A 27,095-nucleotide genomic window follows, 5' to 3' on the forward strand; every position below is an offset into this window, starting at 1 on the left:
TGAACATGAAGCCTAAAGCAAAATCTTGGTGAAGATTTCTGTGAATAAGTTGCAGTTTCTTTCAACCCAAATTTAAGACCTTAAAACACTTTATACATTTTATAGCCTTGACTTTGACACTTTATGGTTTTATTTGTATTTCTTATACTCCCTCCTTCCTACTATTATTTATTATTGTTATGTTTTATTTGAAACTCTGGCACAACAATTTCCTTCAGGATAAATAAAGTTATTGTTATTGTTATTGTTATTGTTATTGTTATTGTTATTGTTATTCTTATTCTTATTCTTATTCTTATTCTTATTCTTGTCAGCCCCTTTCCAATGAACATCAATTGATCAATTAAATACACAGCGTATGTTTTACTTTATTTACCTGATCAATTGAACCAGCAATTTGCATTTCATGGACATGTAGACTGATACATGATTGACAGGTCACAGCGAGACCGTTTGCTGATCAATTCTTTATTGATGGATTCATATCAGGAGCTGTTAACAAAATCCCTAAAACATAATGGTCATGGCAAAATTGATAATATTATTGAAAAGAATTAAGTTCACATTAAGTTCACCAAATTTGTTTGTCCCTCGACAGCTGTCTTTGTTTCTCCCGTAAAGTCCCTTGCCTGTTGTATTAAATAGTATGAAAAAAATGAAAATGTTAAGAAAGTTACTACCTATTTCCTGTTGCCCAATTTGAACTGTGGCCCAATTACCTCAGAAAACAAGACACACCATAGCTATAGCCTTATTCTGACCTTAATAACTTCAAGCAAGGCAAACAAAGAATTTTACTAAGGGTATGCTTTGATTCTCAGTAGCAATTTTGTTGGTGACAATAGTCCAAAAATAAATATAAAATTCTAACAGTAAAATTTCATGAAGGTCATCAACCGTAAAACCACAGGTAATAATATCGCCAATGATTTACAATATAAGTGCCCAAAATGTATAGATATTTATAGTGTTATTTACAACAAAATGAGTCTGTTGAATCACCCAGGCTAGCAGCGAAGCCTTGGGTCGACTCCTACCTTAACTTGGGGTCCATGGGTCCAATACTCAAAGTCTGGAGCTGAAAAGGCACCCCTGGAGTCTGCCTGGAAATATTTGCACTGAGACTTACTCAGAATCATAAGATGGAGAAGTCATGCCACCTGACAAGTGACTGGTAGCTGAAGTGTTTGTTCAGACAGAGTTATGATGGAGCATATGGTGATTGCACACCCAATTCATGATTTCTAGGTTATCACCTGCGTGTGCACCGAAATGCTATAACGCCTGCAGAAATGGGTTGCTGAGTACTTTGCCTCTGATTTTTTGCTCATTGTTACACTTATTAGAAGTTAAAGTATTTGCACAGCTATAGAGGTAGTCGTAAAGTATTAGTAAAATGATTTCAATTAATACAATTCATAGAGAATGAAGCATAGGTGTTGGTGGTATTGTTAGTAAGAACTACCAAATGAGTAAATATGCAAAAAGTGTTGGATATTCTTGTATATGTCTGGAAAGTCCTTCCATCTGCACGAACCTGGAGACATATATAACTGTTTACCTAATGTTGTCCTGAATGGGATAGAGTGTGATTGTGGATACAATGATAATGTGACCAGGATGTAAGGGTTAACGTTTCCTCCCTTTGTAAACAGAGAAGCCAAACCCAGATGGTCCAATGAGCATGACAAATCAATAAGAACTGTTTGACAGCGCTAGATATGCTATTAGTATGAAGATGATTTCCTTGCAATTATTCATAACCCGATCAACAGCCATGAACAACACTCAAATTGAAATTCTATAGCTTCAAATTTATTTAGCTATTTTTTGATGCAAAATTTATGGCATTTATCCAAGGATTTCAAACCACCGAATCTTGTTGAAATTAGTTTCCAACATGCCATCGTGTATGAACAGACTGCATTTCAATCGAATATAAAATGTGCATGTATTTCTCATTTCATTCAAGTGCAGAGCGCAGTATTTTTGAATCTATAAAATAACCTTGATGAAACAAAGGAAGCATGACCAATGATGACTTTTAAATTCATTTTCCTGTCTAAATGTCAATGACTATTAATCATGACCTTTTTTTGTACCAAGTTGTAAAAATATATAAGAAAACAACTGAATTTTGAGTGTTAAAACAGTCATTAACTTTTGTGTTTGAAGTAATATTCTCTCATTTGTTTACAATAATGGCTGTTATAAATGCCACTGTCCTCTGATAAACCTTTAATATTGCTTTTTTCAGTCTCATTATTATTCACATTTCCCCTTTTAAAACATTCTAGATTAATGTGAGTCTTGTGTAAAAGGCTCCAGATTCATCATTTTTCATAAAGAAGCTCTCTCTCTACATATATATATATACATTACAGTGAAATTGGCGTTTATGTGGACACTTAAAACTCTCTTGACTTATTCAAGCCCATTCCATTAAAAATTTTCTCTGATAAAATCCGATATCTAAAGCAAAAAGTATAACATGGCAATCATAAATGTCTTTACAAACCCTCTATTCAGCATGCCATTGCTTGTGATGCTTTATTAAAACAAACACACAAAACCTAATCTTTATTTTCCCTTAATCATTATTCATTACCCATGACTATCACAACTGTTTACTCCATCAGCATTTTAGGATTAGGTTTAAACAAATGAATGTTAATTCTCTTCAACAATTGCACATTTTCCTTTTGGATTTACTCATTTTCATTGCTAAATAAGTATTTTATATGCCTGAAAGCCATATAGCCAAAGTAAAACTTTTACAAAAAAAAAAAAACAAAATGTTAGAATTCTTTAAAAACATATATATGGCATTTAAGTGACCAATTTATAATCAGGCTGATATAAAAACACGAAGCACAAAACAGTTTATTGAACATCACAAAAATACTTTTATCTCAATCTCTTTCAATCAGTCTGTTTAAAGTGTCTGGATGTGCCGTGTGCAGCTTTGGTCACATGCATGCTGCATAGTTTATCAGTTCCAGCCCAAAGAACCCAAGTCTTTTAAGAGTTTCCATTTTAAGGCTTCATATGTAATTCAAATGCCTTATTAAGTAGAATACCTATCACTTCCTGTGTCACCATAATTTCCCACAAAGACTGAAATAAAATCCCCTCTGCCAACTTCTGGATTCCTCATAGTGTCGATACAAGGGTGCCTCAGTCTTGCTTTCTTCACTACTGTAAGCAGGGCTTTTGATAAATATCTGAAATAGAAGAAGAAAAATCTCAATAAGTTATTTTGGTTATTGAATTTAACCAGTGAAATAATGTAAGTGAAATAATTAGATCAATAAATATGAACAATGTAGAGCTAAAAATCAAAAATTCAAACTCGTTAAACCTTTACCTTGCTGTTGGCCACATTATCAGTTACTGGTGACACATTGGATATTTTCCTCAAAAAGTGACGTTGAAAAGGAACCAAATAGAGAAAGTATAGATATACACATCCCTCTTATACGACCAGTTTCACCAAAATGTTTACAACGGTACAATCTGTCTGGCATGATGTGAATCCAGCAAAATGACAGACATGGAGAAAAAGATGGCAAAACACCGATGCGTGGTTAGTGTGTGACATCTAAGGTATTTGTTAATTTTGTCTTATAGTAAGTACAGTACAGTACGTTTAGTAGCTGTTTCAGAGCTTTCAGTCATGTGAGATGATGTTCAGTGATGCCTGTTCTGTCATCAGTTCTAAGCGGCGAAATGTCTCAAACAGATGGATAAAAAGTAAATTTGATGACTGCTTTGCTTCTCCTCCCGATGAGATGTGATACAACGGTCTATCACAAAAGTAAGGAGTAAATACAATTTAAAAAAGAATATCAGAAGTACTGAAAACATAATGCGAGTCCCGAAAGCGAGTTTGATCCTTAAGAAGATTCTGCGAGTTTTTTTTGTTTTTTTTTTAGACAGTGGATTTCTTCTTCGCACCTGTGTGTTCTGTCCGCTCCGAGCTGAACTGTAAATAAAATAAACGTGTTTAATTCATTTACAATTCAGCTTTGCTGTGCGTGGAGAACGCTCGATTGTGCAAATGCGCGGCTTAGCGGGAAAATTGCTCCTGATATACTCTAAATAAAAGAATGAATGAGGTCAGATTAACATTTTACCATAAATTAATTCCTCCTACGGCTTCCATTCGTCAACGTTTGCTGTAGTACATCATACTATAAACTAGATACAAGTGAAACATGTAAAAGATAATATTAGTTTTCCATTTTGAGGCCCAAAAAAGTGAGCAGGTCTGATGACAAATAATGAGAATACTACACGGCCCTTTTGGTCAAATCGTGACTCGACGTCTCGTAGTTTAGATTTTATATACATTTATACCATGCTATGGGAACGCTTTCGTGCTTCATTTTAGACAAATACTTGAGGCAGCTTTACAAAAAGATGAGCGTGACTATGTCGTCATGAAAACTAGTGACGACTGATCGGAATTGTCAGAATGATGACTCTGACATTGTTGTCATAAATTTCAACTAACAGCGCCATTATATTTGTTTTCTTTCTGTGCTACATAACCGCACCATGTTACATTTCCATGCACAGTAGTTCACCCTTCATATGATCGTTTAATAGATTTAAAGGGGTAAGTAAGGGGCTGTAAGACCTCGGGTTTCTATGGACACAAGCTCAAGCAGACAGCCATTGGCAGCCTGGTTGGGGCCTCCTACCTGCACTGTGAAGATGCTGGGGACATGGTGGTATCAGAGGAGGAACTGCAGTCTGAAGACACTGACTGACTGACGAATAGGAACATTTGTGAGAGGAGGTCGACCCTTGGCTGTGCATTCACAGCATGTAGAGAGATATGAATGCTGGGGGGGGGGGGGTTGGATGAGATTTCAGCAGATTTTCTCAGTTGTTTGGTGAAATCACAGGCATTTGGAGGTCAGAAGTCAGGAGATTGATGATGTTGGTGGTGTAGACAAAGGTAATGCACTGTCCTGTTTCAGTGGACCAGAAATATTATAGTTTAACATGAGACCCCTGTTTGGTTTTAGAAGGGCAGATGAAATATATTCAGTTTGAGACTCAAGTTGATAGCACGGAATGTTGATTGGTGCTTAATGTTCCAGGTGGTTGGTCGATGTTGAAAATGCTGATGTTAGAAGTGACAGTTAGTTGATGAGAATGCAGGTCCAAGAGGAGTTTTGTCTATCCAATGACTAAAATTTAGCCTGAGAGGCTGTCTAAAGCAGACAAGATTAGTTTTCAAAGACAGAGGGCAAATTGTTCTTGACGGTGATGCCTCTGTTTTAGAATACACAGATCTGAATGTAAATACGTTAGGTTTGCTAGAAACACAAGCCAGTACAAGAGGAGAGAAGCACTGTGATCGCCAAAATCAGCCGGGAGCCGTCACAAGGCGAAGGACGTGACCAGGTGCTGAATAGGTTGGAGAACATCCAAGGCACTGGGAGAGCAGGGAGGATGTAAACAGAGGTGGTGGAGTCAGGAGTACAGTACATCAATACCTGCAGGAGTGAGAACCAGGGCCTGTAGAAGGTCAGACAGAGAGACAATCCCTCTGACCACATCTTCATTGTCAACCAACACCAAACGATGCACCTGACAAAAAAGACAAACTTGAGTGTATAAAAGTGTTGTAGAAATCCATACATCTTCTGATGCTTAGCCGGTAGCAGGTCATGGTGCAACAGTCTGAGCAGAGACCCAGATTTCCGAGGGACAAAGTCCCTCCGGCGTGTCCTCGGTCGTCCTTGGGGACTCTCCAATTGGCCCATTTAAAAATGCATATAAGTGGAATTTGGGGGATTTTATTGTGAAAGCATTGTAAGATTTTGTTGACCATGACACAATAACTTAGTTGAAATCTCTTAAGAAAGAGACTATAAGCATATGCAGATAAAGGTATGACTTTAAGCTATTCAAAAATAGAATTCTCACTATTTGCTTACAAGTATACAGAATTCCGCATATACACAGGTGTATTGAGAGTGGTTGACAAGCCTCAGATGCCTTGATGTTTTTTTGTTTCAAACTACATCAAACTGGGTGCTTTACCTCAGCCTTAGCAATGCGGTCAATGATGGTATCTAGGCTTTCATGAGGATAACACTTCAGTACGCCCTCCACACAGCAAGCCCTGGAGGTGATAGCGTCCCCCATTGTCATGTTCAAGTTGTTGTAGTTTTTCTGCGCTGCAAGGTTCTTCAATCCAGTGAAAAAGAGAAGAATAGTACCATTGAAACATTCATAGCCACTGCTGCCTGGTACAGGTTCATTGATACATTTGAAACAATACTTTATACAGCACTTAAAAAATTGGTCACGATGAAATTGTACTCATGTGACGAGATCAGGCACTCCAACTTTTTAAAAATAATTTCCAAGTATAAAGTTTATAAAACTGAAGTACATAGTTATTTGATTCCCATGGCTTGTCTGGCATGGTTTCAGACATTAAATCTATTAAAACAGTGGTCCCCAAACTTTTTATCATCAATTGTCAACGCTTGACAATTTTACTGCGGGGTATGATTGTTTATATTGCGACTATAATAATAAACATGAATCCATTGTGCGGATCCACCTTTTCCCCCTTTCGAAAAGAAACTTTCCGTCTGTTTTTACTTATTTTGCAAGCTTGTGGGTTACATTTTTGGCGCTCAGGTGTAACTGAGTTATTCCGGTCATTTTTCAAAATAAAAGATTTTTCAAAATAAAGATTGTTCAGACTCAGATAATAAATCCAACAGAAATAATTGTGCGGCGCGGTGCCAAGTGATCTACAGGGGTTGGGGATCACTGTATTACAGCACACACAGGCGGGAATATTTATCAAGGTGACCTGCTAGTATAATTAATCTAAACCAATAGGGTGTCATATCTTGGGGGATTAAGTATAAGTCAGTAAGGCATTCTGATCAACATGTCAAGTGTATGCTACTATCACAAAAGTTTCTATTCATGCACCAAGTGCTTCATTAAGAATAGGTAATAGTAATTAGAGATTAATAACATTGAATACATCCCTCTGTTGATAATATACAACTTGACCACAGCTTCATTCTTCAGTCTGCTCCATTAACCAGGCTACCTTCTCTCAGTGGCGATTCCAATCAAATACAGGGTGAACATTTCAATAAAGACACCTTTAGACACCTTTTTTTTTTTTGTTATTGACAAATTATTTCATTGCATTAGACTAAGAAACTTTACCCGATTTTCTCTGTGCATTGAAGTTTTGAAATGAATTCAAAGGAACCTTACAAAACAATTGAAAAAAGTTAAAATTTTGTTCATTCTGGAGTACAATTGAATTTGGTCGGCAAGATTTGGGTTTATTGATAGCATTCAGTTTGGGAATTCCCTGCACTCTCTGGAAAACATTATCTGAAGCTGGCTGCTTTCTCACTTGGAACTAGACAAAGTCTTGACAGTAACTTACAATGACATCAAACCTAGAGTACAGTGCCACCACTTTACCTAGACGGGAGACAGAAAATGCAGATGATAGACAGATTTGATCTTTAAAAGAACAATAATGAAAAAGTGATCTATCAAATAGAGCAATGACATTTTGGACAACCTTGCTCACTGACAACAGGCAGAGCTGACACCCTTCGCTCTACGAAAATGGACAAAGCATCATAGACCGTGGCTGACTCCTGGACTGTTGCAATTGCTTTAAAGGTACCGATGGGAAATTCACTGATCGTTTTTTGCAGAAACCAAGGTTTGGGAATCATAGATCCCTGAATGGGGGGAGAAGATAGGCGGTGTGAGATCTAAAATGTACAATACAATACAATACAAATAGCATTTTCAATAATTGTTTCACAAAGGCTGTAGCTCTGGCTGTTAAGAAATTGCTAAGGCCATCAGATAAATGTTGGCTTACAAATATGTGGAGGAACTTGAGGATGCGTTTGTGAGTAAGGATGTGCAGGACATTTCCTGATACTGGATCGATGATTGGCAGGCGGTGTATCTTGTGCTTCAACAAGGAGTAAATGGCATCAAACAGACTACGGGGAAGAAAAACACAAAACAAAACCAAATAAAAAAAAGATAAATAACTCAGTCAAAATGAGGCTTTCAAACAATGAAATGCAGAGGACACAGAATACACGCTTGTGTGTCTCAAAACTTTAACTGTCAAATGGGTCCTATTAAAAAAGGCATACAAATTTTGACAGAAAAGCCAAAGTCAAAAATAATGAAGTGTAAAATGTAAATCTATGGTCCTCATATGAGGACTGGGGTTGCAAGAAAGAATAGCATAACTCAAACCCTGATCTTATCACAAAGGCTTGCTTGACCTGGCGTCAGGAGTGATGCTGATCAGTTTGTTGATTGAATACTCAAGATAGATCTCTGGAGACAGAGAGAGAAAGAAATTTTGAAAAAAAAATATTATAAAATTATTATATAAACATTTTGGCCATCAATGCAAATCACAGACCTCTCCATGTCTCTATCTTGTGTTCTTCCAGCTCATAGATCTGAACCTGCAGTCACAACAAGAAATCGTCTCAGAAAATAATTGCTTTGATTTTGGGCAAATCTCTGAAAATTTGAACCAGGATACATCTAAGCAATTTATGTCATCCACCTCAACCTGAAGTTGAGGTGGATGACATGAGTTTAATTGAAGTTTAATCTCTAACAATCAGAACGGCTGAGAGGTAATTTTGAATGCTATGATTCACAACTTCCTCTTCTTCTTCTTCTTCTTCTTCTTCTTCTTCTTTTTTTGCCTTTTTCCTTCAGGGGTCGCCACAGTGAGTCAACTTTCTCCATCCAACCCTTTTCTGTATCCTCCTCTCTCACACCAACTACCTTCATATCCTCTCTCACTACGTCCGTAAATCTTCTCTTTGATCTTCCTCGAGACCTCCTGCCTGGCAGCTCCAATTCCAGCATCTTTCTACCAATATATTGTCTATCCCTCCTCTGTACATGACTGAACCATCTCAGTCTGGCTTCTCTGACCTTCTCTCCAAAACATCTAGCTTGGGCTGTTCCTCTGATAGACTCATTCCTGATCCTCTCCATCCTGGTCACTCCCAAAGAGAACCTCAACATCTTCATTTCTGCGACCTCTCGCTCTGCCTCTTGTCTTTTCGTCATTGTGTTTCTAGTCCATACATCATCGCTGGTCTCACCACTGTCTTGTACACCCTTCCTCTCATTCTGACCAATAGCTTTCTATCACATAGTACCCCTGACACTTTCCCCACCCATTCCAACCTGCTTGAACCCGTCTCTTCACCTCTTTTCCACACTCTCCGTTGCTCTGGACTGTTGACCCCAAGTACCTGAAATTCTCAAACTTCTTGATCTTCACTCCCTGTAGCCTCATCGTTCTACCCGGGTTCCTCTCACTCCTCCTTCACACACATATATTCTGTCTTGCTGCAACTAACTTTCATTCCTCTCCTTTCCACAGCATACCGCCACCTCCCTAGATTTTCCTCTACCTATTCCCTGCACTCACTACAGATCACAATGTCATCTGCAAACATCATGGACAGATTCCTGTCTAACCTCATCTGTCAGCCTGTCCATCATCACTGCCAACAAGAAGGGGCTCAGAGCTGATCCCTGATGGAGTCCCACCGCCACCTAGAACCTTTCTGTTACACCTACAGCACACCGCACCTCTGTCTCACAGCTTGCATACATGTCCTGCACCAGTCTAACATACTTCTCTGCCACTCCAGACTTCCTCATACAATACTAGAGTTTCTCCTTTGGCACCCTGTTGCATGCTTTTTCTAGGTCTACAAAAGAGCAATGCAGCTCCCTTTGACCTTCTCTGTACTTCACTATTAGCATTCTCAAAGCAAATACTGCATCTGGAGTACGCTCTCAGCATGAAGCAGTACTGCTGCTTACAAATGCTGACTTCTGCTCTCAGTCAGGTTTCCACTACTCTTTCCCATAACTTCAATGTTTGGCTCATCAACTTTATCCCTCAAAAGTTGCCGCAATTCTGTACATCCCCCTTATTTTTAAAAATAGGCACCATCACACGTTTCCTCCATTCCTCTGGCATCTCCTCACTCTCTAAGATCCTGTTGAATAATTTAGCCAGAAACTTACAGCCTCTCCTTGACACTTCCATACCTCCACAGGTATGTCGTCAGAACCAACTGCCTTTCTACTCTTCATCCTCTTCGATGCCTTCTTCACTTCACTTTTCTGTTTTTTTGTGGTCTACAATAGTCACCTCTTCTGCCCTTCCCTTTCTTTCATTTTCCTCATTCATCAGCTCTTCAAAGTAATCTTTCCATCTTCCCATCACTCTTCGAGCATCTGTCAATACATTTCTTTCTTTATCCTTTGTCACCCAGACCTGCTGTACATTCTTTCCCCCTCTATCTCTCTGTTTTACCAACCTGTATAAATATTCCACCCACAAGTGTCCTTATCTACTTTCCTTCAAGAGGACACACCAAGTACTCCTACTTGTCTTCCTGATCAGATTAGACCACCAAGCGCCTTTTTCAACTCCTCCCTGAAAACCATACAACACTCCTCCGATTTCAGCTTCCACCACTTTGTCCTCTGTTCTGCCTTTGTCTTCTTCATCTTCCTTGTCACCAGAGTCATCCTACAAACCACCGTCCTATGCTGTCTGGCTACACTCTCACCTACCACTACTTTGCAGACATTGATCTCTTTCAAGTTACCTCGTCTATACAAGACGTAGTCTACCTGCGTGCTCCTACCACTGCTCTTATAAGCTACCCTATGTTCCTATTTTTTCTGGAAAAGGTGTTCACCACAGCCATTTTCACCATTTTTTTCATAATCTACCACCATCTGTCCCTCTATATTCCTATCCTGTATACCAAATGTACCCATCACTTCTTCATCCTCTCTATCGCCTTCACCAACATGTCCATTGACGTGTGCACCAATTACCACTCTCTCATTTCTGGGGATATTCTCAATCACTTAATCTAACTCATCCCAGAACTTCTCCATCTCTTCAAATTCAAATCCCACCTGCGGGGCATAGCCACTAACAACATTGATCATCACACCTTCAATTTCCAGTTTCAGACTAATAAGTCTATCTGACATTATTTTCACGTCCAGAACGTTCCTAACAAACTCCTCCTTCAAGATAACTCCTACTCCATTTCTCTTCTTGTCAGTACCATGATAGTACAACTTAAAACCTGCTTCTAGCCTTCTAGCCTTACTACCTTTCCACCTGGTCTCCTGGACACACAGTATATCCACCTTCCTTCTCTGCATCATGTCGACCAACTCTACCTTTTCCCGTCATTGTCCCAATATTCAAAGTCCCTACTCTGAGTCTCAGACTCTTGCCTTTCCTCATCTCTCTCTGCTTCCGAATACACCTTCCGAATACGAGGCTGGCTTGGGAACACACCGGCCTGTGCTTCCCTGAGGCTGCTTTCTAGGATTGACAAACTCAAAAGCCAAAATGCAGTAACAGCATCAAAACATACCAGGGGGGACTTGTAGTACCGATGGAGTATGTTGATGAAGTCTGTGATGGTCAGCATGCCTACACACACACACACACACACACACACACACACACACACACATACACACACACACACACATACACACACACACACACACACACACACACGCACATACACAGAAAGAGCACACTTCTATTATGATTTGAAGATACTTTAACCATGGATTGCCATTGCATTGGATACTTTCAGCCTGCAATGTAAATATAAATTTAAAAATTAATGTTAAAAAAAAATCACTACAATAGGAACTATTCTTAACATCTTCAAGACAAAGTTTTTAAGTTATCTTTTTATTCTTTTTTTAACTTATAATTGCTGCTGTTGTAGTGTTCTGCCTTTTTCATTTTGTTTTTGAGATAACGCTGGATCTGAGAGCTGCAATCTCCCAATTTCACTGCACTTTGTGTAACGGCAATAACAGTTTTTGATTTGGAATTGTTTGAAATTGAACAGTGTACAAGTGATAATGAACGGTATGATATGAACCAGTTTAGAGGACTGGTTTGGAACTGGATTGGAATTGCTTGGTACAGATTATTATGGGTTAAATAAGTGTGAAGTTGGGTGGTGTCTTTTTTTTCTTGAGGAATCAAATAATTCCATTGAAAGTAATTCCAAATTAGGTCACTTGTTTAATCCTAATGAGATATCAAAATGTTTCACAAAATTAGAATAGAATAGAATAGAATAGAATAGAATAGAAATTCTTGAATTTTCAGAGGCTGGGGAATTCTTGAGTAACAGCTCCAGGGTGCCAAAAACATCAATAAATTGTAAAACATCTTAAACATGTTAGAGCAGGGGTGGGCAAACTTTTTGGCTCAGGGGCCGCATTGATTTTTAAAATTTGACAGAAGGGCCGGGTCAGCACAAGATACCATACATATAGAAAAAAAAAAAAAACGCATTTGTTAACAGGACATATCAGACTCATCCGACATTTGTCTGACATTTGCTTTGAAAATATAACCAGTTTGGTTTTGAAGGCTCTGACGTTTTCTTTCATTTCACGCACAAACCGGTTTATCCCTTGTAGCTCCACGTCCGTCTTATTCATGTTTGTCAGTATGTCCACAGTAAAGGCTAAATCACAAAGCCGATCTGTGTCATTCAGATCAGGAAAATTCTCAAGTAGCTCCAAAAGTGAATAAATCTCCTGTTTGAGTTCCCACATTCACTGATCCAATAATTCAATCTGTACCAATCTTTGGCGGGCCGGATAAAAAAGACCAACGGGCCGGATGTGGCCCGCGGGCCGTAGTTTGCCCACCCCGGTGTTAGAGGGTCAGGGGAGAATTCACAGAAATCTTGCAGAAATCAACCTAAAATAATGCCTCCTTGCTGACGAATCATCATTTCTGCTCCAGTTTTCTGTTTTTAGACACTGACTTAAAAGTGCACCTATAAAGGGAAAATGAAAAGATTAGTATAAGGGATATCAATGACTTACTGTACCTTGTGCACCACTGCAGTTAGCTTCTATAAATACGTCATAGAAAATTGGTGATGCAGTTAATGTCAACCGTAGACCAAAAGATTTGGACAAAACATTACACAGCCATCAGGGGAAAAAAAGATCGCGAGATAATTTTGAGGGGGCTAAAACCATGTCTGTTTACTACGCGTGCTGTTTTAGTTTTCTTTTTAGATGTTGAATATTTCTCATTTTATGCATATTACATTCTCTTATTGTTGCCTTAGTTTTGCTGTTATATTCACCATATCATGATAGCCACTGAAAAGTGATAAAAAAACACATCAATAATTGGAATAATTTAATTACAATCTTCAGTCGGTGGGGCAGATGATATCGGGAAGCAATATCAAAGTCGAAAATATAGGAAATATCATTAAGCAAAAGAATTAAAGAGAAAGGGGTAAATGTGTGACTTTTTTATTGCTTTTCTTAGATTAAAGGTACAATGGTCACAGGTCTAATACCAAAGATTTAAATGTGATGTGCTATCTTATATTTGGACTCCATCAATGTAACCATTATATACAGACCAATGGGATGGTTTAATGGGAATTTAAGAAAGGGATAAATGTACTACAGTGGCTGTGACAAGAACACAGTGTTTCCTGTGTCATGATGATCTGCTCTATGTGTTCCCCGGAGGTGATCATGTTGGTAATACTGCACAGACGTGTGAGAGCTGACCTACTTTCCATTAAATGTCAACACACACTCACAGTCACCGAACCCCCAACCCTTATCTGCTGTAAGGAAATTTGAACCCTCACAGCCGTCCGTCAAAACTGCAGGGAAGTCGGTCACCATCGCTTTAGTCAGCTACAACCTGAACCCCAGACAGGAGTAAATTATCTGTCTGAAAATAGAATGCATTTTCATTTCTAACATATGCCTTCATTTCATGAGGATGTATTAAAAAATGATCTTCATCAATAACCATAAGGGCATGAAATAATATTAAACATTTGTTTGAACATAAAATGTATCGGAATATATAATGATATAATTGAATTGGCAACTTTTGCATGACTATAATAGCACGATATCATAGTCCCAGAGAAAAGACCTCCAACAGAAACAATTCAGGGTGTGATAAGTTAGTCCATTTAGTCCATTTAGTCATTTAGTTCAGTGCTTGACAAAAAGCAAGACATTAAACATATAGTCTGGCTCACCGACAAAACATTTCAGCTTGCTGTTCCACAACGGTGCTGCTCTCAAACCATTTGCCACCAGTGCAAAGAAAGCCTTTTTCACCTGACAAAACACAAGACAACATTTATTTATTTATGTTACATTTATTACGTATTTAAGCCCGGACTTAAGTATGGAGCATTCAAACTAAAGGAAAGGTTTCTTTTCTGTTTACAAAGACTACAAAGGGGAATTTTATGCTGAGCATGAAGTGTGTGCATGTGTGTGTGTGTGTCATACCTGCAGAGTTGTGTCAAAGATGACTAGTTTTGAGCTGGTAGGAATTGCATCATAGCAGCAATGACTCTTCATGAAGTTCATGTAAATTAATGTATCAGGGTCTCTGCCTACAGGGGGTCCGAGAGCATCTAGCGTATATGTAAAGCCACCACCTACAAAATAAAAGAAGGGAAAGATAAAAGATTATAAAAGTATATCCATCCATCTACGCTAGAGCCCATCCTAACTGCCATTGGGCGAGAGGTGGGGTTAACCCTGGACTGGTCGCTAACCACTGTGCCACCTTCTTATGTATTTATAAAAGCATATACAGACACAGAACTCTGCTCTGCATAGCATTTTTCATTACACCAGAGGGAATGGAATAAAACCTGGATACAAACAAGCTAATAACAACTCAATATTTCCTTACCTTTGTAGCTCATTACTAAACCACCCTCCTCATCCTCTTCCTGGTCCATCTCAAACATGGAGACCTGGCAATGGAAGCACATCAGCAGTTGAATTGAATAATTCAATGTCTAAAATATAGATATTGTACTGAATGAATGTTAGTCTAAAAGGTTAACAGCTTCCATTTTGGCCAGGTTTGGTCTTATATTAGGATGGAACAAAACTGGGATAAAGTGTCAAAAAAAAAGGAAATATTAGGAGTGTCCATAATGTAACATGTCAACTTTCATAATGACACTTTTATTTGATGCATGCTCACAAATCCCTCTCATAAATACTCTATAGAAGAAAGTTTAATGAGAATGAGAACAAGAACAAGAACAAAAATAAGAATAAGAATAACTTTATTTATCCCGAAGAAAATTGTTGTGCTGGAGTTTCAAGTAAAACACAACAATAATAGATAATAGTAGGAAGGAGGGAGAATAAGAAATACAATAGATATAAAGTGTCAAGGCTAAGGCTATCGGTGTTTTAAGGTCTTAAGTACAAAGATTTGAAGATTCCCTTCGGCTGAGGGAAGAGGAATTAAAAAGTCTGATAGCCTCCGGTAGGAAAGACCTCCTGTGGCGTTCAGTGGAGCTCCTTGGTGGTATCAGTCCACGACTGAAAGAGCTCTGACAGGACGTCAGTGTCCATGCAGGGGGTGATGGACGTTGTCCATGATGCTGAGGAGCTTCCTCAGCATCCTCCTCTCTGACACCTGCACCACAGACTCCAGCTCCACTCCCAGGACAGATCCAGCTCTCCTGATGAGCTTGTTGAGTCAGTTAGCATCAGCTGTCTTGAGCCTGCTGCCCCAGCACACAACGGCGTAGAAGATGACGCTGGACACCACTGAGTGGTAGAACATCTCTAGCATGGTCCTGCAGACGTCGAAAGATCTGAGCCTCCTGAGGCCTTGGTGGTCAAAGTCCAGTCCAGTTTATTGACCAAGTGGACACCCAGGTACTTATAGGTGTCCACAATGTCCACTTCTGTACCCCTGATGGTGACCGGGAAAAACAATGGAGCTGCTCCGCCAGGACCGGGATCCGGCTCAAAAAAAGTGCTCCAAGCGCCGCGAAAACAAGAAATTCACTGATTTACTCAGTATCTATACTGCTTATCATGCCCTCAGGGTTGCTGAGGTGCTGAAGCCTATCCCAGCTGTCACTGGGCAAAAGTCAGGATTCACCTGTCCCAACATCAGTATAAGCTAGCACCTGCCACCTGACAAGCTCCCCTGGGATGAGTTTGGGTGCCAGGACCCTTGTTACACCGCCCAGTAGGGGTGGGCGATACTGGGAACTTTGGTATCGATCCAATACCAAGTAAATACAGGGTAGTATCGGCCGATACCGATACCGATACTTTTTGGTTGGACATGTCATGATCATTGAATAATTGCCCCCCCCCCCGAGTTAGTTTATTATAATTATGATAAACACAGCACAAAGATTTTAGGCAATAAAAATGTTTTATTTTTTATTAAAATAACTACAATACAAACTAACAGTATTAAAAAAATAAAAATACGTCTACTACAACAACTGTTTCAGAACAAAAGTCAAGAGTCAAGCCAAAAAAGGATGACGAAAATACAAATATAACAATGTCAACATGACAATCATAATACCTTCCATTGCACAATATTTTGAAAACAAATTCAGTAGTGCAAATAAAGTGTAAACACAATTGGCTCTCATTCCCAGCCTTTGGCTCGCTGCTCAAAGGGAAGAATCCCTTTTGGCTCTGTTGCCATAGTGACAACGGATTTCAGGTACTTGTTCAGGAACAGTAACATGTTTATATTTTTCCATTTTATTGCACTTCCTCTCTGAGTCACTAACTGTCCTGCTTTTGAGAAAATCCTTGGTGGAGGAGCAAAGTATCGATCCCAGGACAAAAGTATCGATCCGATCCAAGTACTTGCTTAGAATCGATAATATCGATATTTGGGTCGATCCGCCCACCCCTACCGCCCAGTGGTTCTCCTGCTGCTAGCGTCCTCCCAGTGCCGCTACCCTACAGCCCAACAGCCGGCTGTGCAGCACTACCAGAGTCTTACAGACTGCAGACTGGTATCCACACACCTGCCTTCACCTATCGGAGTAACTGTTCATTTGTCGGCTACTGGACTCACCTTGCCTCTTTGAGTCCCCTGCCCCGTCAGCCTGTCATCCCCAGACTGGGCCAACTGAGCTATACAGGTTGCCAAACAAAGAGCTAGAGATGTAAATGATGCACACTATGTTAGGGTGATTAAGGATAGACATGTATTGTCAGATACCATAAGACTGATGGGAAGATGGAAGGAGTACTTGTGAATGAGGAAAATGAAAGAGAGGGAAGGGTAGAGGAGGTGACTATTGTGGAGCACAAATTAGTAGAGACAAGTAAAGGTAAATTGAGGAGGGCATAGAAGAGGGGGAAGGTTGTTGGTCATGATGATATACCTGTGGAGGTATGGAAGTGTCTAGAAGGGCAGCAGTAGAGTATCTGGTTGGATTATTCAATAGGATCTTATGAGTGAGAAGATGCCTGAGGTGATGCCTGGAGAGTAGAAGTCAACATTTTTGAGCAGCAGTATAGTTTCACGCCTAGAAAGAGTACTACAGATGCAGTACTTGCTTTCAGAATGCTGAGAAGGTCAGAGGGAGCTGCATTAGGTAGACCTAGAAAAAGCATACAACAGGGTGCTGAGAGAGCAATTCTGTTATTGTATGAGGAAATCTGGAGTAGCAGAGAAGTATGTTAGACTGGTGCAGGACATGTATATGATATGTTAGACATATCATTAGTACACAAGTACTGAAGGTCGTTACTATACAAGTACTGAAGGTCAACAGTCCAGTGTGGAAAACAGGTGAACAAACAGGTTCCAGGAGGTTGGTATTGGTGGAGAAAAGTATCAGGTTACTATAGAAGATTATCTGCCAGGATGTAAAAGTGTATAAGACAGTTGTGAGACTTGTGAAGCGGTACGGTTTAGAGACAGTGGCTTTGAAGAGAAGACAGGAAGCAGTGCTGGAAGCAGCAGAGATGAAGATGTTGAGGTTTTCTTTTGGATTGACAAGGACCAATAAGGATCAGGAATGCATCTATCAGTGGGACAGCACTGATCAGCGAAGATAAGGTCAGAGGCAGAAGGCCTAGAGGAAGACGAACAAGAAGATTTACTGATGTAATGACAAAAGACATGAAGTTAGTTGATGTAAGAGAAAAGGGTACAAAGGATAGGGTTAGATGGAGGAGGTTGAAATGCTGTGGCAACCCCTGAAAGGAAAAGACGAAAGTGAAAGAAGTGATGGGTCGGTTTGGTATCCAGAATAGGAACACAGAGGAGCAGATGGTGGTAGATTATGTAAAAGGATGGAAATGGCTGTAGTGACTATTTTAAACACCAGAAAGGCTCAGGGTGGTCAGGGAGAGCTTACAGATCACTGGGAAACTGGGAGAGTCCACTGGAGGGAAAGAAGATAAAGAGCCTTGGTGTTGGAATAAGGAAGTGCAGGGGAATACACAGAGAAAGAGGCTAGCAAAGAAGAAGTGGGAGAAGAAGGGAGTAGACTGGAGTACATGAAGAGCAAGGTAAGGGTAGAGATGGCAAAGGCCAAACAATGGGTATGTATGTTATTATTATCCTAATAATGGCGAGGATATTAATACCCACGCAGGATACCAGTGGAGGCCAGCACTGGAGTTATATGTACAAATTTACTATCTCCAGTCACAACACAGGCTACTGCATTCTGAACAATTGGCAAGCTTTGGACACTCATTTTTGGCAGCCTGGAAGAAGGCATATCAAATCACGATGTCACAAATGTATAGATTTGGATCCCAGTGTCCTCTACTTAAAATACAGCTCTGATCCAAGCAATATTTCTAATGTGGAAAAAAGAGACTCTGGGGACCTCTTTAATATGTAAGTTGAAAGACAGGATCCTGTCTTTACATTACATTACATTACAGTCATTTAGCAGACGCGTTTCTCCAAAGCGACTTACAAAAATTCAATAACCAAAGATCCGAAGCACCAGCAGTCGTTATTCAGACGTCACCACTCTACAAAATAGCCATCTCAAAACCGTATACATATATACATTCATTTCTTCCACTTTTTGTGAGGGTACTAAGTGCGATTAGTAGGGTAGTGCTCGGTGAAGAGGTATGTTTTCAGCTCACGGCGGAAGATGGGCAGCGACCCCGCTGTTCTGACCTTTTCCGGGAGTTCGTTCCACCACTGAGGAGCCGAGACCGAGAAGAGCCGAGACCGGTTCGATCGGCAGCCAGGGGCTCTGAGTGATGGGGTGGACAGTCACCGAGGGGTGGCAGATCGGACGGGACGGGTAGGGACACGTGGCTTGACCATATCCCGGAGATATGACGGGGCTGTCCCATTCACTGCCCGTTAGGCGAGCACCAGGGTTTTGAACGTGATGCGGGCGGCTACCGGGAGCCGGTGTAGGGACATAAGAAGGGGAGTTACGGGAGAATTTGGGACGGTTGAACACCAGGCGGGCTGCTGCTTTCTGAAGAAGCTCCAGAGGCCTGATGGTCACCACTGGGGCACCGGCAAGGAGGGAGTTGCAGTAGACAAGAGAAGACTAGAGCCCGGATGAGTATCTGCGCCGTATCCTCCGCGAGGAATATGCAAATCTTCCTGAGATTGTGAAGGAGGAATCTGCAGGAACCTGCAACTACTGCGACATTCGCTGAGAACGACATTGGTCGTCTGCTAACTTTGTTACTGCACTGAATAACACCATCATCCAAAGACAGAGAAAATCTGTTGTGGAACTGACTCAGCCACGCTCATCCAATAATGGCGTATTGGGTTGTGTTTGTCTGCTCTGGTCATTTCCCCTGGGTGGCACCAGGGGGCATAAGTGTTTATTTTTGCGCTGTCATTGTGGCCATCTTGTTCATTTTCCTCTCCAGTGTGTTAACAAAGTACTTTCCAGGTGGCAACACGATATCAAGACTTCATACCCATTATTTAAGCCAAGTCCTGACAATATATCACTTGGGGAACATAATAACATCATTGTCATGGCAAGGGAAAACCATCCGGAATTGTTTCCAGTGCAAAGTAAAACATCCATCCATCCATCCATCTTCCCCCACTTATCTGGAGTTGGGTCATGGGTTCAGCAGCCGGAGTAGTGAGGCCCAGGTTCTCTCCCTCCACCACATGGTCCATCTCCTCTGGTGGGACCCGAGGAAATCCCAGGCCAGCCTGGAGAAGCAGTCTCTCCATTGTGTCCTGGGTCTTCCCCGTGGTCTCCTCCCAGATGCCTGGAATACCTCCCCTTGGAGGCGTCCAGGAGGTATCCTGACCAGATGCTCGAGCCACCTCATCTGGCTCCTCTCTATTCGGAGGAGCAGCAACTCTACTCTGAGCAACCTCCCCCGGATGACTTCTCACTTCTCACCCTATCACTAAGGGAGAGTCTGGCCATGTCAGGGTCTCACACAGCTGGGTCCAATTGGTAATCAGCGCCAGCTGCCGCTAATTACCCGGCCCCATAAAGAGCAGCGGCATGCTCTGCTCGGGGCCAGGGGAATTTGCGAGGGATCGAGAAGGCTTGAGAGGGACTCGAGAAGAGGTCCTCGGGCCGGAGGATTGTGTGGCCCTTCCTGGGACCCTTCCCGAGACCTTGCCTAGGGCTGGAGGATTGTGGGACCCTTCCTGAGACCCTGCCCTGGTGCGACCCTGCCTGTGACCCTTCCTGAGACCTTGCCTAGGGCTGGAGGATTGTGGGACTCTTCCTGGGACCCTGCCCAGGGCTGGAGGATTGTGGGACCCTTCCTGGGACCCTTCCTGAGACCCTGCCCTGGTGCGACCCTGCCCGTGACCCTTCCTGAGACCTTGCCTAGGGCTGGAGGATTGTGGGACCCTTCCTGGGACTCTTCCTGAGACCCTGCCCAGGGCTGGAGGATTGTGGGACCCTTCCTGTGACTTTGCCTGGGACCCAGCCTTATGAGACCCAGCCTTGTGAGACTCTGTCTCGGGGCCGGGGAATTGCCAGAGACCCTGCCTGTGTGTGACCCTTACCCTGTTGCTCGGCCCACCATGTCCGCCCCGTGACAGGCCACCCTGTGGAGGAAACTAATTTCAGGCGCCTGTATCCACAATCTCGTTCTTTCGGTCACTACCCACGGGTCATGAACTTAAGTGATGATGGGAACGTAGATCGACAACTAAGTTGAGAGTTTCGCCTTTTGGCTCGGCTCCTTCTTCACCCCGACAGACCAGTAAAGAGTCCGCATTGCTGCAGACGCCGCACCAATCCGCCTATTGATCTCCCGCTCCACACTCCCCTCACTCATTAACAAGATCCAAAGATAATTGAACTCCTCCCCTGGAGGCAGGACCTCTTCCCTAACCCGGACTGGACATTCCACCAATTTCCAGTTGAGCACACTGGACCCGGATTTGTAACAGCCCGTATGGTGGGGTTCAGTACCCCATACTCCCGGAGCAACCCCCACAGGATTGCCTGCGGGACGCGATTGCATGCCTTCTCTAGAACTACAAAACATGAGTGGACTGGTTGAGCAAACTCCCATGGCCCCTCGAGGACCCTGCTGAGGGTATAGCGCTGGTCCACTGTGCCACAGCCAGGACGAAAACCACACTGCTCCTCCTGGATCCGAGGTTCAACAACCCGGCAAACCCTCTTCTCCGGCACCACTGAACAGACCTTGCCAGGGACACTAAGGAGTGTGATCCTTTTTTTTTTTTTTAACAAGGGGGATCACCACCCCGGTCTGCCAGTCCAGCGGCACTATCCCCAATATCCATGCAATGCTGCAGAGACATGTCAGCCAGGACAGCCCAGCAGCATCAAGAGCCTTGAGGAACCCGGGGTGGACCTCCTCCACCCCCAGGGTCCCGCCACCAAAGAGCTGTTTGACTGCTTCAGCAACTTCAGCCCTGGAGAAAGGTGTGTTGCTCTGCTTCCTCATTTGAAAGCGTTTCAACTGGGCTGAGGAGGTCTCGGAAGTATTCCTGCCACTGATCTACAACTCACTCCCACTGCTTACAGTGCTGATGAAGCACTGCTTCCCCCTACCGAGCCGCCGGATGGTGGACCAGAATCTCCTCGACACCCACCGGAAGTCGTTCTCCATGGTTTCCCCGGGCTCCTCCCAAACCCAAGTTTTGCCTCGGCAACCACCGAAGCTCCCTGCAGCTTGGCCTGCCGGTACCTGTCAGCTGCCTCTGGAGCCCCACAGGCTAGAAAGGCCCGATAGGACTCCTTCAGTTTGATGCCCCTACTGGCACCGACCGCCCAACGGACGCAGCTCCGGTCTGCCGCCTCAACAATGGAAGCACAGAACATGGCTCATTCTGACTCAATGTCTTCTGCCTCCCTCAGGACGTGGTATTAGTTCTGCTGGAGGTGGGAGTTGAAACTTCTTCGGAAAGGGGACCCTGCTAGACGTTCCTAGTAAGACCCTCGTGTTATATTTGGATCTGCCAGGTCTGACTGGCATCTTCCTCCAGCCAGCTCGACACAAGGTGGTGACGAGTTGACAGCTCCTCCCCTCTCTTCATCCGAGTGTCCAAGACATGCAGCCCTAAGTCTGACGATACAACCACAAGGTCGATCAAAGAACTGTGGCCGAAGGTGTGTTAGTGCCAAGTGCATATATGGTCATGGCCTGGACATGGTGTTTGTTATGGACGATTCTTGACGAGCACAGAAGTCCAATAACAAAACATCGCTCGGGTTCAGATAAGAGGGGCAGTTCCTCCAAGTTGCACTGTCATGCCAACGTGAGCATCGGAGTCTCCCAGTAGAACGAGGTAGTCCTCGGTAGGAGAACTCTCTAGCAGCCCCTCTAGGGACCCCAAGAAGGCTGGGTAAACTGAACTGTTTTGGGTCTATAGCCATAAAACATGGCTCTGGCAACTGCCCGGCTCATACTGCACCCGACCCCTTTGGCCCTACCTGTGGGTAAGAGGGACCCGTGTGGTTCCTTCGGGACAAAGTAAAACATTTTACTCCATAAAAGAAATTTTACAAATTGTCGGTCCAATAATGGATAAATGGTTGCAGATGGAAATAAAGAGCATGTTCATTGAATTTTGTTCCTTATACTTGAATCCAGCATTACCCACGACCTATTCATAGCCTCAGAAATAACATTTTGCTGCGTGAAGCTCAGCGAAACAACTTTTTCTGCATACTGGTGACACTAACAAGTGAACGCACAGATACAAATAATTTCTTTTTTTACTTTTTATTTGATTTTTGAAGAATGGCAATAAAATTACCGAAGTGTGTAAACTGGACCGGCATGGGATATCCAGATGTACCTTTGTTTTTTTGTTGTTGACACCCGTCAGCGTTTTAGCACTCCCAGGCAATGCAGATTAGTCTTAAATAAGAATTTTAGTGACAGATGGCCAATGAGCTCAAAAGAGCAGCTACAATTTGCTTAAATTCCCTGTTACGATACCTTGAACTATGCTTCCTTTAACTGCATAATCAGCTTTTTCTTAATGTAAAAAACAATCACTCTGACTATTATTAGATCGGTGCTGGGGTTTTTCATCAGTTCCCTTTATTTCTTCAGTGGAAAACTCATTTGGGAGAGCTGGGAGGATGCAGGATCATCTGAAGTGGTAAATTTTTGGATAATTGATGCCATTTTTATTTTCTATTAATCTGATGATTATATCCTGTTAGAAATCTTAAAGTGAACACTTCCAGTCACCCAAAAAATACAATAATTCAACTCCCTTACAGCACTTGAGCCTCCAACATTTTTATTTTCCTAATGACAGTGAGACAAACTTGCACATCCTCTGCTTCTTTATAATAATAATGAATACTTTTGGAGATTGGGTGAAAATACATGGATGAGATAGATAATTGGTAATATACATGAGCATGTTGTTCTTAAATATACACTTATTTATAACCGCAGAAATGAAATATTTTGTTCTCCTTTCAAAGTTAGAATAATAAATGTGTCAAGGGTTAGAAAGTATCAGGCCACTAAAAAAAACATTTTCTCTCATTTTAGGTTATTAATGAATTTCACACTACAAAAACAGCACTATGCGGGAAATTAAGAAACCAAAAAGACGGGAAAATGTCCTGAAAGATGTACGGAAAGACTAATCATAGATCTTGCTTGCAAAAAAAGAGCAAACACAGACGATAAATAAATTAAGGGTAGTTTTCTTCACAATCTTGCATAAGCCATTGCTTGTGCACTCTGAGGTGAAACGGGAAACCTTGAACAGAATGGGAGAGTGATTGAAATAAAAAACATTTAGCGTTAGGCCCAGCCGGCCACTGAGGATTAACAAATAAATACATTTCCCTGTGTGACGTTGTCACTACTTTGTGTTTTAAGTATAAAAAAAGGAATCTGTCGAACTAGAAACTCAACTATTACAGGATCCAAGCTTAACAGACAAACTTAAAAACCATGAAGTTGAAATAACGCGCCACACAATACTTTTGGTTTGCTGTGTGTATAACTGAATGCCACAAATAAAGTATTCATTCCTACAAACTAAAAAAGTCAAGAGTGTGAATTCATCCTTTAAAATGAAGTCCCTTTCTGGTGATAAATAGTGACTAAATTGTGCTTAGTGTCCAACTTTGATGCATGTCATAGGGACAAGTCTGATGAATACAGGAGTGTCTCAGAAAATTAGACTATTGTGATAAAATTATTTATCTTCTGAAATGCAATTAAAAAAACAAAAATTACTTGTTCATGATATTCTAATAATTTGAGATAGGATTTTTGAGTTTTCTTAAGATGTAAGCCGTAATCAGCGATATTAAAATAATAAAAGGCTTGCAATATTTCAATTGATTTGTAATGAATCCAGAATATATGACATTTTTGTTTTTGTAGTTGCATTACAGAAGATAAAGAACTTTATCACAATATTCTTATTTTCTGGGACGGTCCTGTAGAGTAAAATTCAACGATCGTTCACAAAACAAATGGGAACCATGTAATTATTGGTTCGATTTAAAATACAGAACGCCAAAAGCCAATGTTCTATGTTGACATAAAGAAACAACAGTGACGGTTTGAAGAGATGAGCTCGTCGGTAAGGCACCTCATGCTGATTAGAAAGATAGCAGAGTTTGTTTGTTATACAGACTGTAAGCCAAACCTAACATCCCAATTCATGGTTTCTAATTCCTCCAAATTGGGGTTTGTGTATTTGACCACAGAGGCCTTGACCTTTGTTGCTTTTGTGTCCACACTTTCAGGGAGGCCTGCACGTCTGGGAGGACTCTATTTTTTATTTGACACCCCGAGTCACCGCTGATATTCACCAACAGTTTCTCAGATTACTTCGCCCAAAGGCACCATTTAACCGCTCAGATTCCATGTCCCTGACCTCCCTTTGGGTTTGGGAGAAACTGGTGGGCGTTAAAAGCTGGGTCGACAGAGTCTTCCATTATGCATTCACAGTTGAACCGAACAAGCCGTTTGGATAAACCAGATCTGTTCCTTGCCACCTGATCTGACCCAAAAGCAGATGGTGAGAGGTGGACAGCTCTGCTCTCCTCTCTTCACCGATGTCCAAGACATATGGCTGCAGATCTGACTATATAATTATGAAATACATCATCGATATTCGGCCCAAAGTGTTCTAGTAACATGTACTCTTACGAACAGTACTGTGCTTGAACACCGTTTGTTAAGGCCTTGCACAGATGTTAAATAAATGACTGCTATTTGGGTTTACAGTAGCCAGGGAGTTCCTCCCAACCACCTCCCTCCAGGTATCTGTGAAATTGCTCACTTGAAAGTTGAAGTCTCTCCACAGTACTATGTTACTCAAAGAATACTCCAATGGAGAGTGGGGTCCACAATTTTAAGGAGCCAGCCCTCTCATTGAGTGGGTAAAATTCCAACACTCTGGTCACAACAAGGGGTTTGCGGGTATCCTTATGCCTTTCCCACTGAACTACTCCAGACAAGAAGAGTTCAACTCCCCTCTTGGTGATTGGTCACAAATTCAATGCCCTGCACAGAGTCCAACTATTTCTGTCCGGCACTGCTCCACTGCACACTAGCTCTTTCTCCCTGAGAAATTGTTGTTGTTATTGTTGTCTTATTATTGTTACCTGACAGGTAACAATCCATCAGGATCCATCTTCCTGGCTTGGCTCCAGGAGAGTGCTGGCGTCTCCCTAATCCTAATCTTGTGGGATTGATGTAGAACAGCAACATATTTGCATCAATGCGTCCTACCGATGATCGTTCAGAAAAATAATTCTCAGAAAGAACCATTTTTCGAATCTAATCCACACATTTGCACCCAAAGGTTGTCTCATGAAACGAATGTACTTTGTACAATTAAATGCTTTTTATGCTTCTTGCAACTGTAACCTGGATTTTGCAAACCAACAATATTTCCAAAATGACTGCTGATTTTACTCAGCTAATAAAACTGACTATCTTTATGCCATTTAAGGTAATAACAGTCAAAAACATTTATTTTTGGCCTTATTTCTCGCAACAACATTTCAGGATTTTTTATGAAAAACTGATTCTTATTTTTAAATGACATTTAAGCTTGGGTGTGTTTTAACACCAAAGGCAATAGTAATGAATCACTTAATAGCGTGTGGTCGTGCGGCTGATAATTTTTCATCTTTACATCACAGCTTCTTGATTTTATTGTTTTTGTGAAGAATGTTACCTTGACTCCCTGACTTGTTATTGCTCAAGTTTAATGCATGCCTTGCAAAATAAACTGCATCAAAAGATTACACCAAAATATGAAAAAAGGTTTCAACATGTGACTGTCACAAACTGACAACCATCCCAGACACCCTTCAGATTTAGACGCAGTAGGAGATGCAGGTATCGAGCAGGAGCCAGTTGGACATCTTACCTCTGCAGGAGGCTCCGTGGCTGGTGAGGAGGAACTGGAGTTCTTCCTCAACTTAAACAGACTGAAAGGCCCAGCTTTTGCCATCGTAAACATAAGAGTTTTTAGTCCACCTTCAATTTAACATCTAGGAGGCTTTGGATTTGAATCAGACTAGCAAGTGGCAATAGATTCCAAGCATGATGAGGACGTGCAGGGGCAATAGAGAAAACAAGAGGGGGAGACTGAAAAAGAAAATGATAAAGACACCACAGCTTTGTTCAGCTGGGTCTGAATGTTTAGGAAAGGCTGCCCTGGCAGGGCTAAATCAGGGCTATGAGGGCGA

General features: G+C 41.6%; 2 protein-coding genes across 6 annotated transcripts in view; both read right to left on the minus strand.

Annotated features, from left to right (window-relative positions):
- The window catches only part of fer1l6 (fer-1 like family member 6), a 38,581-nt gene extending 37,452 nt beyond the window's left edge, over positions 1 to 1,129 (minus strand). The window contains exon 1 of the mRNA XM_086144688.1: positions 1,038 to 1,129. Coding sequence (XP_086000814.1) covers positions 1,038 to 1,054 — 17 coding nt within the window. The 5' untranslated portion in view covers positions 1,055 to 1,129. The remainder of the gene's footprint in view (positions 1 to 1,037) is intronic.
- A 722-nt stretch (positions 1,130 to 1,851) lies between these two features.
- On the minus strand, positions 1,852 to 27,075 carry prkag3b (protein kinase, AMP-activated, gamma 3b non-catalytic subunit). Of its 5 annotated transcripts, XM_086144694.1 has the most exons (14): positions 26,774 to 27,075; positions 14,852 to 14,915; positions 14,440 to 14,591; positions 14,181 to 14,262; positions 11,490 to 11,548; positions 8,465 to 8,510; positions 8,322 to 8,376; positions 7,901 to 8,027; positions 7,589 to 7,754; positions 7,448 to 7,485; positions 6,061 to 6,207; positions 5,511 to 5,604; positions 4,707 to 4,979; positions 1,852 to 3,224 (listed from the first exon to the last, which is right to left on the minus strand). In XM_086144694.1, exons 1-13 carry the CDS (start codon positions 26,864 to 26,866, stop codon positions 4,891 to 4,893), a joined length of 1,212 nt encoding a protein of 403 aa, XP_086000820.1. In that variant the 5' UTR covers positions 26,867 to 27,075; the 3' UTR covers positions 1,852 to 3,224; positions 4,707 to 4,890. The 5 variants fall into 5 exon arrangements, with proteins under 5 accessions (XP_086000820.1, XP_086000821.1, XP_086000822.1 ...); XM_086144695.1 differs by lacking the exon at positions 4,707 to 4,979; XM_086144696.1 differs by having other exon boundaries at positions 4,707 to 5,604.
- Positions 27,076 to 27,095: the final 20 nt, after the last annotated feature.

Source organism: Fistularia commersonii, chromosome 4 (assembly GCF_037954325.1).
Source record: "Fistularia commersonii isolate RoL2024-O1a breed Wild chromosome 4, RoL_Fcom_v1.0, whole genome shotgun sequence".
NCBI lineage: Eukaryota > Metazoa > Chordata > Actinopteri > Syngnathiformes > Fistulariidae > Fistularia > Fistularia commersonii.